This window comes from Narcine bancroftii, chromosome 12 (assembly GCF_036971445.1).
Source record: "Narcine bancroftii isolate sNarBan1 chromosome 12, sNarBan1.hap1, whole genome shotgun sequence".
NCBI classification, from domain to species: Eukaryota; Metazoa; Chordata; class Chondrichthyes; order Torpediniformes; family Narcinidae; genus Narcine; species Narcine bancroftii.
The window spans coordinates 61,501,005-61,516,679 of NC_091480.1; the positions used below are offsets into that span (position 1 = coordinate 61,501,005).

Here is a 15,675-nt window from a genome sequence, read left to right on the forward strand (position 1 = left end):
ATCTCGACTCCAAGCAGGAGAAGGTAGCTGAACTTGAGCTGAAAGTAGTGATGGTAGAAAGGGCACATAGAACATTAGCCCCTAAACCACAGCCACAACAAAAACCAAGATCCATTTTAGTAAAATTCCTAAGATATACAACGAGAGAAAATATATTGGAGAAAGCAGTGAAAAAAATAAAAGACAAAAAGCCATTGGAATACAAAGGTCAAAAATTTTTTTTCTATCCAGACATAAGTTTTGAACTCCTGAAGAAGAGAAAGGACTTTAATACAGCAAAAGTGATCCTATGGAAAAAAGGATATCAATTTATGCTAAAGTACCCAGCGGTACTTAAAATAGTTATTCCAGGGCAGCAAAACAGACTATTCTCGGATCCGGAGGAGGCACGAAAATTTGCAGAACAACTACAAAACAGGCAGAGAGATGAAGACATGTAACGAGAGCAAAAATGACCATGAACTATATGTATGTGTGTACATGAGTGTATGCGTATTTAAAGGAAAATATATAGAGTATAGATAAGAATTAATAAGGGAAAGAAAGGGAAGAGAGGAAGTAAGGAGGGAATTAAGAGAGTGATCTTTGTTGTATATGAAAATTGGAATCTTTTCTGGGGGGGTGCTGGGTGGGGAGGAGTTACGGTCACTGCAAAATCAGTTGACGCTTGCGAGTGAATTCACAAATCCAAATGGAGAGGGGACATGTGGTTGCCCGACAAGGGATAAAGGGCAACTCAGGAAGGGGAGGGGATAGTGGGGTTAAATAAATTTTAGATAGGAGAATAAGGGAAATGTTTGATGTTTTAGAAATGTTGTCTTATAAAGTGTTCAAAACAAGAAAGCTGAAATGGATAAGAAGGAAAGGTGATGATGAGGAAACGGAAAGGAAAGATAAACAAAGTATGAAATGGCTACGTTGAACTATATGACTTTAAATATGAACGGAATACATAACCAAATCAAAAGAAAGAAACTGCTAAATTTACTGAAAAAAAGAAAAAATTGATATAGCATTTGTGCAAGAAACACATTTAACTGAAATGGAGCATAAGAAATTAAAGAGAAATTGGATAGGACATGTAACAGCAGCGTCATATAATTCAAAAGCTAGAGGAGTAGCTATATTAATCAGTAAAAATGTACCAATTAAAATAGAAGAGGAAATAATAGATCCAGCAGGGAGATATGTAATGATAAAATGTCAGATATATTCGGAGTTTTGGAATTTACTCAATGTATATTCACCTAATGAAGAAGATCAAAAATTTATGCAAGATATTTTTTTGAAGATAGCAGACACGCAAGGGAGCATACTAATAGGAGGGGGAATCAACCTTAATTTGGATTCAAATATGGATAAAGCTGGGAAAAAATTAGCAGAAAGAACAAAGTAACCAAATTTATAATTAAATCGATGCAAGAAATGCAACTTTTGGATATATGGAGGAAACAACACCCAAAGGAAAAGGAATATTCATATTATTCGGGTAGACATAAAACATACTCAAGAATAGACCTATTCCTGTTATCAGCTCGTATGCAAGACAGATAGAGTAAGAAAAACAGAATATAAAGCTAGAATATTATCGGACCACTCACCCCTGATATTGACAATAGAGTTAGAGGACATCCCTCCAAGAATGTATTGATGGAGATTAAACTCCATGCTACTTAAAAGGCAGGATTTTAGAGAATTCATTGAAAGACAAATTAAAATGTACTTTGAAATAAATACGGAATCAGTGAAAGATAAGTTTATACTATGGGATGCAATGAAAGCGTTCATCAGAGGGCAAATAATAAGTTATGTAACCAAGATGAAGAAGGACTACAATCAGGAAACAGAGCAGTTGAAAAGGGAAATAGCAAATGTAGAAAAAGAATTAGCAATGAAGGAAGACACAACTAAAAGAAGAGAATTGGCAGATAAAAAAATAAAATATGAAACACTACAAACATATAAGGTGGAGAAGAACATAATGAAGACAAAACAGAAATATTATGAACTAGGAGAAAAAAAGCACAAAATTCTAGCATGGCAGCTTAAGACAGAACAAACTAAGAGAATGGTATTGGGAGGGAGGAGTCACGTGATGGAGTAGTGGCCGGACGGTGAACTCCAGCCCTCTCCAGAAAAGTCGGGAAAAACAAAAGAAAATACAAAGGCACAGAAATAAAAGTTACAGAAAAGTGAGTATAAAGGTGGAAAGAAGATGGCGACAAAAAAAGAAAAATCGAAAGCAACGGTAAGAAGAGAGGAAGAGAAGACAAAGGAGGAAAAAGGTGAAGGCCTTACCTGTCCGAAGAGGCCCGCTGCGGAGAGAGAAATAATGAACTACAAAAATGGCTCGCAGAGCCGAGTAAAAGTGTGCAACCGCGCAAAGTATCGCGCATGCGCGATGCGAATGAAAAAAAACACACCGACGGGAGGGGGGACCAGCTGGGGAGTCGATCTCCACAGCCGGCAACAACAGCTGCAGAACACCTGCAGCAAGAAGAGACCACAGAAGACAATAGAAACAAGAAAGAAGAGGAGGAAAGGGCACCAAAGAAACAACAGATGGTCAACCCAGAAGAAGAAGCAGAGGAAGAGGAAGAATACAGTGAAATAGAAGAAGAAAAGAAAGGCAAGGTAAAGGATATACTTGCTCTTATTAAAGGATACATGGAGTCATTTAAAGAATGGCAAACACAGGAATTTAAGGAATTAAGAAAAAGAATAAACAACACAGAAGAGAAAATAAATAAAATGGAGATGACCTTAACAGAAATGGGAAAGAAAATGGACAAGATGGAAGAGCGGGCAGTAGCAGCAGAAATGGAGGTAGAAGACTTAAAAAAGAAATTGGAGAAATCTAATAAAAAAACTAAAGAGACACAAGAACTACTAGCTCAAAAAATAGATACAATGGAAAACCATAACAGAAGAAATAACATAAAGATAGTGGGCCTTAAGGAAGATGAAGAAGGCAAGAATATGAGGGAGTTTATAAAAGAGTGGATCCCTAAGACCCTAGGATGTCCAGAACTACAGCAAGAAATTGAAATAGAAAGGGCACATAGAGTATTGGCCTCTAAACCACAACCACAACAAAAACCAAGATCTATTGTAGTAAAATTCCTAAGATATACTACAAGAGAAAAGGTACTGGAGAAGACAATGGAAAAAGTAATAGAGGGCAACAAACCACTGGAGTATAAAGAGCAAAAAATCTTCATTTATCCAGATATAAGTTTTGAACTCCTAAAGAAGAGAAAAGAGTTCAATACAGCAAAGGCGATTTTATGGAAGAAAGGGTATAAATTTATACTAAAGCATCCAGCGGTATTGAAAATATTTATTCCAGGACAACAAAACAGACTATTCTCGGATCCAGAAGAAGCACGAAAATTTGCAGAACAATTACAAAAATAGACTGAGGGAGGAAGACGGGTAATGAGAGTTAAAATGATCACGATTGATATGTATGTGGGTAAAGACAAAAATAGACTGAGGGATGAAGACGGGTAATGAGAGTAAAAATGATCACGATTGATATGTATGCGGGTAAAGAGGTATAAGAGTGAATAGAGACAATGAGCATACATGAATGTATCTGTACTTAGAGGAAAATATAGATAGTATAGACAAGAATGAATAAGGGAAGGTAATGGAATAGAGAGAATAAGGAGGGAATTAAAAGAGTGACCTTTGTGACATATGAAAAGTGAAATCTTTTCTGGGGGAGGCGGGGAGGGGGGAAATAGCGGTCACTGCAAAATCAGTTGACGCTTGCGAGTGCATTCGCAAATCCAAATGGAGAGGGGAGATGTGGTTGTCCGACAAGGGATAAAGGACAACTCAGGAGGTGAAGGGGAGATTGGGGATAAATAAGATAGAAATAGGAGAATAAGGAAAATGTTGGATGTTGTAGGAATGTTGTCTTATAAAGAGTTGAAAATAAGAAAACAGAAATGGAAAAGGAGGAAAGGTAATGATGGAAAAACGGAAAGAGAAGATAAACAAAATATAAAAGGGCTACGCTGAACTATATGTCTTTAAATATTAATGGAATACATAACCAAATTAAAAGGAAGAAACTACTAAATTTAAATGAATAAATGTATTCCATTAGAAAAAATAACATATAGGTTAAAAAATAATATTGAAATATTCGAACAAGTATAGGAGCCTTACATTAAATACAATAGCGAAAACCTACCGGGGACAAACATTACCTAAGTTGATGGAAGGAGAAGGAAAGAAAAGAATGGACTCTGTAGAATTTCTGGTGTATTTTTGTTGAATGACAACATTGTCTGACTGAATTAATGCAATCTAGATTGTATACCTAAAATGGATGAGAGGGGGGGGTGGGGGGGTGGTTGGGGAGGAAAGGGGGGGCGGGGGAGAAAAAGTCACTGTATATGTGTGAAAAAGAAATAGTGTATATCATGGCTAATGTGATTTATGGTGTGAAAAATAAAAAATTTTTAAAAAAAAGAGAGAATGGTATTGGCATCAAGGAAAAAAGACAAACAAATCACATATAATCCAACGGAGATTAATGAAAACTTCAGAGAATTCTACGAACAATTATACCAAACTGAAAACGAAGGGAAAGAAGACAAAATAGATGAATTTTTAACTAAAATTGAACTACCAAAATTACAAATAGAGGAACAAAATAAATTAACAGAACCATTTGAAATAGTAGAAATACAAGAGATAATAAAAAAAACTACCGAATAATAAAACGCCAGGAGAGGATGGATTCCCAATAGAATTCTACAAAACATTAAAGATTTATTAATTCCTCCCCTCCTGGAAGTAATCAACCAGATTGATAAAACACAAAGCTTACCAGATTCATGCAAAACAGCAATAATTACAGTAATACCAAAGACAGGGAAAGATCCACTCGCACCAGCATCATATAGACCAATAACTTTACTTAACACAGATTATAAAATAATAGCTAAACTATTAGCAAACAGATTAGCCGATTATGTACCAAAAATAGTAAATCTAGACCAAACTGGATTTATTAAAAAAAGACGAACAACAGACAATATTTGTAAATTTATTAAATTAATTCATGCAGTAGAAGGAAATAAAGCTCCAACAGTAGCGGTGGCTTTAGACGCAGAGAAGGCCTTTGACAGAGTAGAATGGAATTATTTATTCAAAGTACTACAAAAATTCAGTTTACCAGAGAAATATATTAATTGGATTAAAGCATTATATAAGGGGCCATTGGCGAAAGTGACAATAAATGGATATATATCAAAACAATTTAAATTAAGCAGATCAACAAGGCAGGGATGCCCACTATCGCCCTTATTGTTCGCATTAGCCATAGAACCACTAGCAGAACTGATAAGAACAGAAAATAAAATAAAATAAAAGGGATAAAAATAAAAGACAAGGAATATAAAATCAGTTTATTTGCAGATGACGTTATAGCATACTTAACAGAACCAGAAATATCAATAAAAGAATTACATAAGAAATTGAAGGAATATGGAGAAGTGTCGGGATACAAGATTAACGCAAATAAAAGTGAAGCAATGCCAATGAATAATGCGGATTTCTCAAAATTTAAGAAAGAATCACCATTCAGATGGCAAATGCAAGCAATACGATACCTAGGTATACAAATAAATAAAAACCTCGGCCATCTATATAAACTCAATTATTATCCACTAATGAAAAAATTACAGGACGACTTAGAGCATTGGAAAGACTTACCACTAACACTAATAGGAAGGATAAACTGTATTAAAATGAACATTTTCCCAAGGATACAATACTTATTTCAGGCATTGCCAATACACTTGACGGAGAAATTCTTCAAGGAATTAAAGAAAATAATAAGGAAATTTTTATGGAAAGGGGGGAAACCGAGGATAGCACTAGATAAATTAACAGAATGGTATAAACAAGGAGGCTTACAACTGCCAAACTTTAAAAATTATTATACAGCCGCATAATTAGGATACCTATCAGATTTTTATCAAACAAGGGAAAAGCTAGATTGGACTAGATTAGAACTAGATAAAATAGGGGAGAAGATACCTGAACATATATTATATAAATGGGATGAAAAATTGGTACAACATAGAAGTTCTCCAGTATTACATCATCTACTCAATATTTGGAAGAAGATTCATGTAGAAAGAAATAAAACAAATTATCAATTCCCAAAACTAATATTGACGCAAAACAAGTTACTCCCTTTTACAATAGATAACCTTTCCTTTAGAGAATGGGAGAAAAAAGGGATTAAAAGAATAGAAAATTGTTTTTCAGGAAATAGATTATTATCCTTTGAACAAATGAAGGATAAATATAATATAACTCACGATACAGTGTTGGCATACTACCAACTGAAATCCTACTTGAAGGACAAATTGGGAAGCAGTCTGAGGTTACCAGAGGGAAGTAATTTTTAATATGTGATTACAGACACAATGATAATCAAAAAATTTATAACAAACATGTATATTAAACTACAAGAAAAGGAGAACGAGGAAACAAATAGTAAAACTAAACAAAAATGGGAACAAGATCTAAACATAAAGATAAAGAATGAAACATGGGAGAAGTTATGCTCAGGAAATATGTGAAATACAATAAATACGAGATTACGTATGATACAATATAACTGGATACACAGGCTATATATTACACCTCAAAAGTTAAATAAATGGGACCCAACAGTATCTGACAGATGTTTTCGCTGTAAAAAGGAAATGGGAACAACAATTCATGCAATCTGGACATGTGAGAAAGTGAAAATATTTTGGGAAGATCTAAACCAGATATTAAATAAAATCACAAAAAGTAATATACCAAAAAAGCCAGAGATCTTCCTCCTAAGTAACATAAAAAACAAAGAATTTGGACTTGATTTAAATGGTGCACAAAAAAGATTTGTTAGGATAGCCCTAGCTGTAGCAACAAAAATGTATTACGTCAGCCTGGAAATTAGAAGATAACTTGAGAATACAACAATGGTATATAGAAATGAATAAATGTATTCCATTAGAAAAAATAACATATAATTTAAGAAATAATATTACAATATTTGAACAAATATGGGAGCCATACATGAAACACAATAGAGAAAACCTACCGGGGACATCTACTACCTAAAATGACAGAAGGAGAAGGGAATGAAAAGAATTGACTCAGTGGAAATTCTTGTTTGTTTTTATTGAGTGACAACATTGTTTGACGGGTTTAATGTATCTTAGATTCTGAACTTTAAATGAATGGGAGGGAAGGTAGGGAGGGTGGGATGGGAAGAGGGAGGGTGGGAGAAAACGACACTGTATATATTTGAAAAGGAAAATGTATGTATCTTGATCAATGTGGTTTATAGTGTGAAAAATAAAAAATTAAAAAAAGAACCATTTTGGTGGGAGGAGCTCCACAAGACCTTGAGACAGGAGCAGAATTAGTCCATTTGGCCCCTCGAGTCTGTTTCACCATTCGAATCATGGCTGATGTAATTTTCCTCTCTATCCCATTCTCCTCATAAACTTTGATACCATTTCACTCCCATCTCAGAACCAAATGCTCATCTCCTTAGACTGTGACCCCTTATTCTGGACTTGGCCAACCTCCGGAACATTCTTCCTGCATCTCGCCTGTCCCATCCTGTCAGACTTCCACCCTCAGTCTCCTCAATCCCAGTGAGGGTAACTCTGGTCCTTTCTTCATCCATCAGAGCTGCTGTCTCAGGGATCAGTTGGGTGAACCTTCGCTACACCCTCCCAACAGCAAGAATGTCCTTCCTCAGATCAGAGGCCAGAATCGCCCACAAGACTCAGGGTGCAGCCTCTCCAAGACCCAAGACAACTGCAGGAAGATCTCTCAGCTTCCATGTTCAAAACCTCTTGGACTAAAGGCCTCTGTATGTGAAGAAAGTAAACAACATTCTCAACCACTTCAGGCTATCAGTGAGTGGCTGGGGATTGGTTATTCCGATGAGATCAGAAGGACCCACCCTCCCAGATACTCAAGCTCACTCACCGGAGAAGGTGGGGTCAAGGAATGTTGTGAGAGGGTCCTCTGATGCGTCACCTTTGGGAAGGGCAAAAAAGTCAACATTAGAAAATGAACTGTTTCATATTTTCCAATCTAAAAGTCGAGGACAGTGCAAGAGTTTAACACATTCCCAGAGGAAGAGGGAGAGGCGGGGACAGTTATAAAGTTTCAAAGCCATTTGGACAAGTCCAGGGATAGAAAACATTTGTCCAGCCTCTCCCCATAACTCACATCCTGTCATCCAGCCCACATCCTGGGCAACATACTCTGTCCCCTTTCCAAATCTCCACTTCCTTCCTGTGGTGGGACCACCAGAACTGCACACAGTAAACCACAGGACTTCCAGAATGAATGGCAGGCCTTGGGGGGGGGGGGGGGGGTGTTGTGGAACAGGAAGGGGACAGGTACATGGTTCCAGAGCATGGGGACACGGAGACAGGAGAATGTCTTTGACACATTTCCCTTCATGGGTCAGGGCACTGAGTGCAGGAGCAGGGATGTCCAGTTACAACTGTCCAGGACATTGGGGAAACCACACGTAGTATTGTGCACAGTTCTGGCATCCAGCTGTAGGAAGGGTACCATTGAGCTGGAAAAGGGGCAGAAAAGATTCACCAGGATGTTTCCGGGACTGGAAGGATGGAGTGACAGGGAGAGGCTGGGACTTTTCTCCCTGGAGTGGGAGGAGGCTGAGGGGGGACTTTATAGAGGTTTATAAAACCATGAGGGGCACGGATAAGGTTAGTGGTCACAGACTTTACCCCAGGGTCTGGGAGTCTAAAACTAGAAGGCACAGGTTTAAGGGGAGAGAAGAGATATTTCAAAACAACCTGAGCAACAATACCAGAGAGTTTAAAGGGGGGGTGGGAAACGGGGTCCTGGGGAGAATAAAGGGAGTCGGGATCCCGGGGAAGGTAAAGGGAGATGGGGTAACGGGGAGGGAAAAGGTTGATGGGGTAACGGGGAGGGAAAAGGGAGATGGGGTCCTGGGGAGGGTGAAGGGAGTCGGGGTCCCGGGGAGGGTAAAAGGAGTTGGGGTCCCGGGGAGGTTAAAGGGAGATGGGGTAACGGGGAGGGAAAAGGGAGATGGGGTCCTGGGGATGGTAAAGGGAGACAGGGTGGCCGAGGCGAGGATCCGTGGTTGGGGCATCTGGAGTTCGGGTGGGCAGGTGGTCGGGTGAGGATCCGTGGTCGGGGCATTGGGAGCTCGGGTGGGTGGGTGGCCGGGGTGAGGATTCATGGTCGGGGCATCGGGTGGGCTAGTGGCCAGGGCGAGGATCCGTGGTCGGGGCATCAGGTGCTCAGGTGGGTGGATGGCCGGGGCACTGGGAGCTCGGGTGGGCAGGTGGCAGGGGCGAGGATCCATGTTTAGGGCATCAGGAGATAGGGTGGGTGGGTGGCCGGAGCATCGGGAGCACGGGTGGGCAGGTGGCCGGAGCGAGGATCCATGTTCGGGGCATCAGGAGCTCATGTGGGTGGGCAGTCAGGGCATTGGGAGCTCGGGTGGGTTAGTGGCCAGGGCGAGGATCCATTATTCAGGGCATCGGGAGCTCGGGTGGGTGGTTGGGGCGTTGGAAGCCTAGATGGGTGGGTGGTTGGAGCGTTGGGAGCCCAGGTGGGTGGGCGGTTGGGGCCCCAGATGGGTGTGAGGTTGGGGCATCGGGAGCTCAGATGGGTGGGTGGTCAGGCCCAAAAACAGGGGGCTCAACCTTTACATGGGACCAACACTTACATGAGTAAATACAGTATGTCTTTCTAAACTGGGGAAATGTTATGTCCACGATGGGACGGTTTACTTCTGAACTGGAAGGGAACTAATATCCTTGTGGGAAGGTTTGCTGGTGCTGCTCTGGTGGGTTTAAATTAGATTTGCAGGAGAAGGGGTACCAGAGTGCCAGACCAGATAGAGGAATGGAGGAGGGAGAAGATGATGTGAAAATTACATGCACCGTTAGAAGTTAACCGGTTGTACATGGAGGAAATTTTCTGAAGTGCATCTATTTCAATGCAAGGAGCACTGTAGGAAAGGCAGACGAGCTTAGAGTGTGGATTGCCACTTGGAATTATGACATTGTGCCCATCAGTGAAACTTGACTGCAGGAGAGGCAAGACTAGCAGCTCAATGTTCTGGGGTTCCGTTACTTTAGACGCAATAGTGCAGGGGACTGAAAGGAGGAGGAGAGGCATTGCTCATCAGGGAAAATATCACAGCTGTGCTCAGGCAGAACAGAGAAGAGAGGTGTCTACTGAGGTTATATGGGTAGAGCTGAGAAATGGGAAAGGTATGACCACACTCATAGGTTTGTATTAAAGACTAACGAGAAATGGAGAAGCAGTTCTGTCGAGAGATAGCAGACAGCTGCAGGAAACACAACGTTGTGATCGGAGGAGATTTTAACTTTCCACATACTGACTGGGACTCCCAGACTGTAAAAGGGCTGGATGGCTTGGAGTTTGTCAGATGTGTTCTGGAAAGTTTTCTAAATCAATATATCGAGGAACCAACCAGAAAGAATGCAATACTGGATTTCCTATTAGGGAACGAGAGAGGACAGGTGACATTTTGGGTCCAGTGATCATAATGCCATTAGTTTCAAGTTAATTATGGAGAAGGATAGGTCTGGGTCTCGGGTTGAGGTTCTAAATTGGAGAAAGGCCAATTCTGAGGAAATGAGAAAGGATCTAGAATGTGTGGATTGGGATAAGATGTTTTCTGATAAGGACATGTGAGGTAAGTGGAGGGAGGACCTTCAAAGGTGACATATTTAAAACTACAGTTTTTTTTCCTGTCAGGATTAAAGGCAAAGTTAACAGGTATAGGGAACCTTGGTTTTTGAGGGATATTGGGGATCTGGTTCAGAAGTAGAGAGAGGGGTAAACAGGTAAAGGCAACGTAGAGTGAATGAGGTACTTGAGGAGTATAAAAATGCAAGAAAAACCTCAAGAAAGAAATCAGGAGGGTAAAAGACAACGTGAAGGGTTTCTACAGGAATATTAAGAGCAAAAGGATAGTAAGGGACAAAATTGGTCCTCTTGAAGATCAGAGTGGTCGGCTTTGTATGGAGCCAGAAGAGATGGGGGAGATAGTAAATGTTTTTTTTCATCAGTATTCACTCAGGAAAAGGGCACAGAGTCATGGGAAGTGAGGAAAACAAGCAGTGAGGTCATGGAACCTGTACAGATTAAAGAGGAGGAAGTGCTTGGTGTCTTAATAAGGGTGGATAAATCTCCAGGGCCTGACAAGATGTTCCCTCGGACCTTATGGGAGGCTTTTGTAGAAATTACAGGGGCTCTGGCAGATATATTTAAAATGTCCTTAGCCACGGGTGTGGTGCCGGGGGATTGGAGGGTAGTTCATGTTGTTCCGTTGTTTAAAAAAGACTCCAAAACTATAGGCCGGTGTTCTAAGAGGTCGGATATACGATTATTTGGATAGTCATGTACTGATTAGGGATAGTCAACATGACTTTGTGCATGGTAGGTCATGGTTAACCAATCTTATAGAGTTTTCGAGGAAGTTACCAGCAAAGTTGATGAAGGAAAGGCTGTGGATGTTGTCTATTTGGACTTTAGTAAGGCCTTTGACTAGGTCCCACATGGGAGGTTAGTCAGGAAGGTTCAGATGCTCGGTATTCATGATGAAGTATGTAGTGAACTGGATTTGAAAATGACTGGACGGGAGAAGCCAGAGAGTAGTGGTGGATGATTGCTTCTCAGATTGGAGGCTTGTGACCAGTCTCAAGGATTGGTGTTGGGACCATTGTTGTTTGTCATCTATATCAGTTATCTGGATTATGTGGTAAATTGGATCAGCAATTTGCAGATGAGACTAAGACTGGAGGCACTGTGGGCAGTGAAAAACGTTTTCAAAGCTTGCAGAGGGATCTGGACCAGCTGGAAAAATGGGGAGATGGAGTTTAATGCAGACAAGTGGGAGGTGTTGCATTTTGGAAAGACAAACCAAGAAAGGACGTACACAATAAATGGAAGGGCATTGAGGAGTGTGGTAGAACAGAGGGATCTGGGAATACAGATACATAATTCCCTGAAAGTGGTGTCACAGGTGGATAGGGATGTAAAGAGAGCTTTTGGCATATTGACCTTCATAAATCAAAGTATTGAGTACAGAAATTGGGATGTTATGTTAAAGTTGCACAAGACATTGGTGAGGTCAAAATTTGGAGTATTGTGTGCAGTTTTAGTCACCTAACTACAGGAAGATATCAATAAGATAGAAAGAGTGCAGAGAAGATTGACTAGGATGTTGCTCGGACTTCAGGTACAGAGTTACAGGGAAAGGTTAAACAGGTTAGGACTTTATTCACTGGAGCGTAGAAGAATGAGGGGACATTTGATAGAGGTATTTAAAATTATGAGGGGGATAGACAGAGTAAATGTAGGTGGGGTTTTTCCACTGAGGGGAGGTGAGATACAAACCAAAGGACATGGGTTAAGGGTGAAAGGGGAAAAGTCTAGGGGAACTTGAGGGGGAATTTCTTCACACTGAGAGTGGTGGGAGTGTGAAATAAGTGCGAAGTGATGAATGTGGGCTCAATTTTAACATTTAAGAGGAATTTGGACAGGTACGTGGATGGGAGGGGTATGAAGGGTAATGGACTGGGTAGAGGTCAGTGGGACTAGGAAAAAATGGATTGGCACAGACTAGATGGGCCAAAGGGGCCTGTTTCTCTGCTGCAGTGTTAGTTTAGTTCACACAAGTGTGGCTGCAGCGATGAAGAATTTTGGTTCCTCTGTGCACTGTATTGATGTATAGGACAATAAACTCATTGTCAGTTGGGAAGCAGATACCCCGGGGGGAAAAGCTGCTTATCAAGTCAGGCAGATACTGTGTAGAGAGGAAGAGGTTGAATATTGGACTTCCCCAGGTCCCAATGACGTGCAGAGACACTGGGCTAATCAGCTGCTGTGAATTGCACCAACCTTTGTGAGCATGCGTGAAGGGAGGGGGGGGGGGTGCGATTTGGAGGGAGTTGATGGTCATTAGGGGGCATGAATAGGATGGGATGGGCACAGACAGTGGGCACAGACCTAAGAGATGAAGAAGACTGTGACCACCACCCCCTTGCATTCAGACCTCTGCTGTCCTCTCCCGAAGGGCCATCTCCTGAAGCCCAGAGGCTCCGCCTTGGATCCAGGTCCTGCACAAAGACCATGCACTTGCATTGCGTTAGCCTCCTGTTCCTCACCTCTTTGAGTGGTCTCTGAGCACTGGAGCGACGGAGAAAGGGGGGTGAAGCTGCTGACGAAGGCCTCTGGCTAGTGCTGACCGACTTTCATGGAGGGGTGTGGAAAAACGGAGGAGAGAGGAATAAACTCCAAGTCAGTTCAGTGCACACCTGTCACCTCCCCACATACAATCACAGAAACTGGAGCTCCCAATCATCAATCTCCACTCCCAACATACCTCTGTAACCCCACCAAACCCTGTCCACACAACCCTCCCTGTCTCTGACACCACTCCCCCCCAGTCCCCACACCCCTCCCTGTCTCTGTAACCCACTCCAGTCCCCTACACCCCCCCGCCCCATGTCTCTGTAACCTCCTCCAGTCCCCTACACCCCTGCCTATCTCCGTAACCTCCTTCAATCCCCTACACACACCCGTCTCTGTAACCTCCTTTAGCTGCCCTGGTCATAAAATCAGTCATTTTCAAGTTCCAGAGAATTATGCCGAAGTGCTTCTTACTTCTGCTCTACCTGAGTAACTTCTTGCATCAATGATCGTCCAAACAGGAACAGTGCACAGTACTCCCGGTGTGGTCTGACCCAGGGACACAGACGGGAACAGTGCACGGTGCACCTGGTGTGGTCTGACCCAGTGACACAGAGACGGGAACAGAGCACGGTGCACCCAGTGTGGTCTGACCCAGAGACACAGAGACGGGAACAGTGCACGGTGCACCCGGTGTGGTCTGACCCAGTGACACAGAGACGGGAACAGTGCACGGTGCACCCAGTGTGGTCTGACCCAGGGTCGTGGATCAGACCAGATCAATGTGTGAAGGTGTTTGGGGAAATAGCCTGCAGTTGTGTGTGTCTCTTGTCCAATCACTGCCCCCCAGATGAACCGTGAGCAGATGTAATCCTGCCTCTCACCCTCTGACGCCTATTACCTGCAGGAAGCCGTGTTCCGTCCTGGTCTGGGGCTGGTCTGTGTGACCTCGGAAGGACAACTCATTATCGTGGCCAGGCCATGCTGAGTGTGTCTCCGGAGGGGGAGTAGAGGACTGTGGAGACACAAAGTCGGCCAGTAAGGGCAGGGGTGGGTATACTCGGCCTTGGCTTCCACAGTGAGGGTCCATTTCCCCCCCCAACATGAGGGTCCATTTCCCCCCCCCCCCCACATGAGGGTCCATTTCCCCCCCCCCACATGAAGGTCCATTACCCCCCCCACACATGAGAGTCCATTCCCCCCTCCACACATGAGGGTCCATTTCCCCCCCCCACACATGAGGGTCCATTCCCCCCCACACATGAGGGTCAATTCCCCCCCACACATGAGGGTCAATTCCCCCCCCCATGAGGGTCCATTTCCCCCCTCCCCGAGGGTCCATTCCCCCCCCATGAGGGTCCATCCCTCCCTCCCTCACAGTGAAGGTCTGCGTCAGCACCCCCTACCATCGAAAGGTCGCTACCAGCAAACCACCCCCCCCCCCCGAATAATACCCCTCTAAATCACAAACCCCCACCCTCCAACATACGTTTTGGCGCCTACCCTGCCCTTTTCTCCCACTGAAAGGGCTGCTCTTGAAGTTCCAGCTGCACTTCAGCCCCCACGCTCCTGATCTATGGACCCCCAGTGCAAAAGTCGGGGGGGGGGCGTTTGGAGGATTTCCTTGTGTGGTTACTGACGGGGTTGGCGAAACTGGCCGTTCATGGGTCGAGCCGTCGGGGGGGAGGGGAGAGCCGACTGCCTGCCCACCCGTCCTTCGGGGTTACGTCCAGGCCCGTGTGGGTGCCTGAGTTCAGGGAACGGTGGGCTCCCCAGCGGATCGCGGTTGATGATGAAAACCGTGTTTTAATTTGATGCCAATAGAGAGGCATCGTTACGCTGATGTTTGGTTGTTGTTGTAGGTCAAGGTGAGCTTTGTGTTTGGGACGTTGTCGTTTGTCTGTATATTAAACAAAAGGGGCCTTTGGGATCTCGGACGATCTCCTTGTCGGGTGGTTGGTGGACCAGGCCGAGCTGGTCAATTCACAGGTCAAAACAGTGGAGGATTCGATGAGGCCTGACTGCCTGCCCATCTTTCGGGGTCACGTCCGTGCCCGCGTGTCCCTGGAGAAAGATGTACATTGTCTCCACAGGTACGGGTGGGGGGTCGGGTGGGGGGGTGCACAGGGGCTCGAGGGTGTTCTGGATGGAGACGTGAACGTGTAAATAGTGTGTCATGTTGCATTAAAGTGATTTCTCGTAATCACTCAGTCAACCACCTTGGAAAAAGTAGGGGTTAGTTTCGGCCCTGAGTGTCGTTAGAGTGGGAGCAGATGGTAGCCGAGGGCGAGTTCCGGCAATGGTGGGTAACAACGTGTCTTGACTTTGTAAATGTAATCAGTGTGTAGTTTATTACATCTGTCTAATAATGGTTCGTAACGACGGGGAGGGATTGGCGATCCCTCA

At 43.2% G+C, this 15,675-nt stretch overlaps 1 protein-coding gene across 2 annotated transcripts in view; it reads right to left on the reverse strand.

The window, feature by feature from the left end:
- Nucleotides 1–15,675, reverse strand: part of arhgap9 (Rho GTPase activating protein 9) — a 53,388-nt gene that overhangs the window by 20,259 nt on the left and 17,454 nt on the right. The window contains exons 6-8 of one of the 2 annotated variants that reach the window (XM_069906288.1): nucleotides 14,171–14,284; nucleotides 13,245–13,328; nucleotides 8,023–8,073 (exon numbers count right to left, since the gene is read on the reverse strand). In XM_069906288.1, the coding sequence (XP_069762389.1) occupies nucleotides 8,023–8,073; nucleotides 13,245–13,328; nucleotides 14,171–14,284 (249 nt within the window). The remainder of the gene's footprint in view (nucleotides 1–8,022; nucleotides 8,074–13,244; nucleotides 13,329–14,170; nucleotides 14,285–15,675) is intronic. The other variant, XM_069906289.1, reaches the window with a different exon arrangement.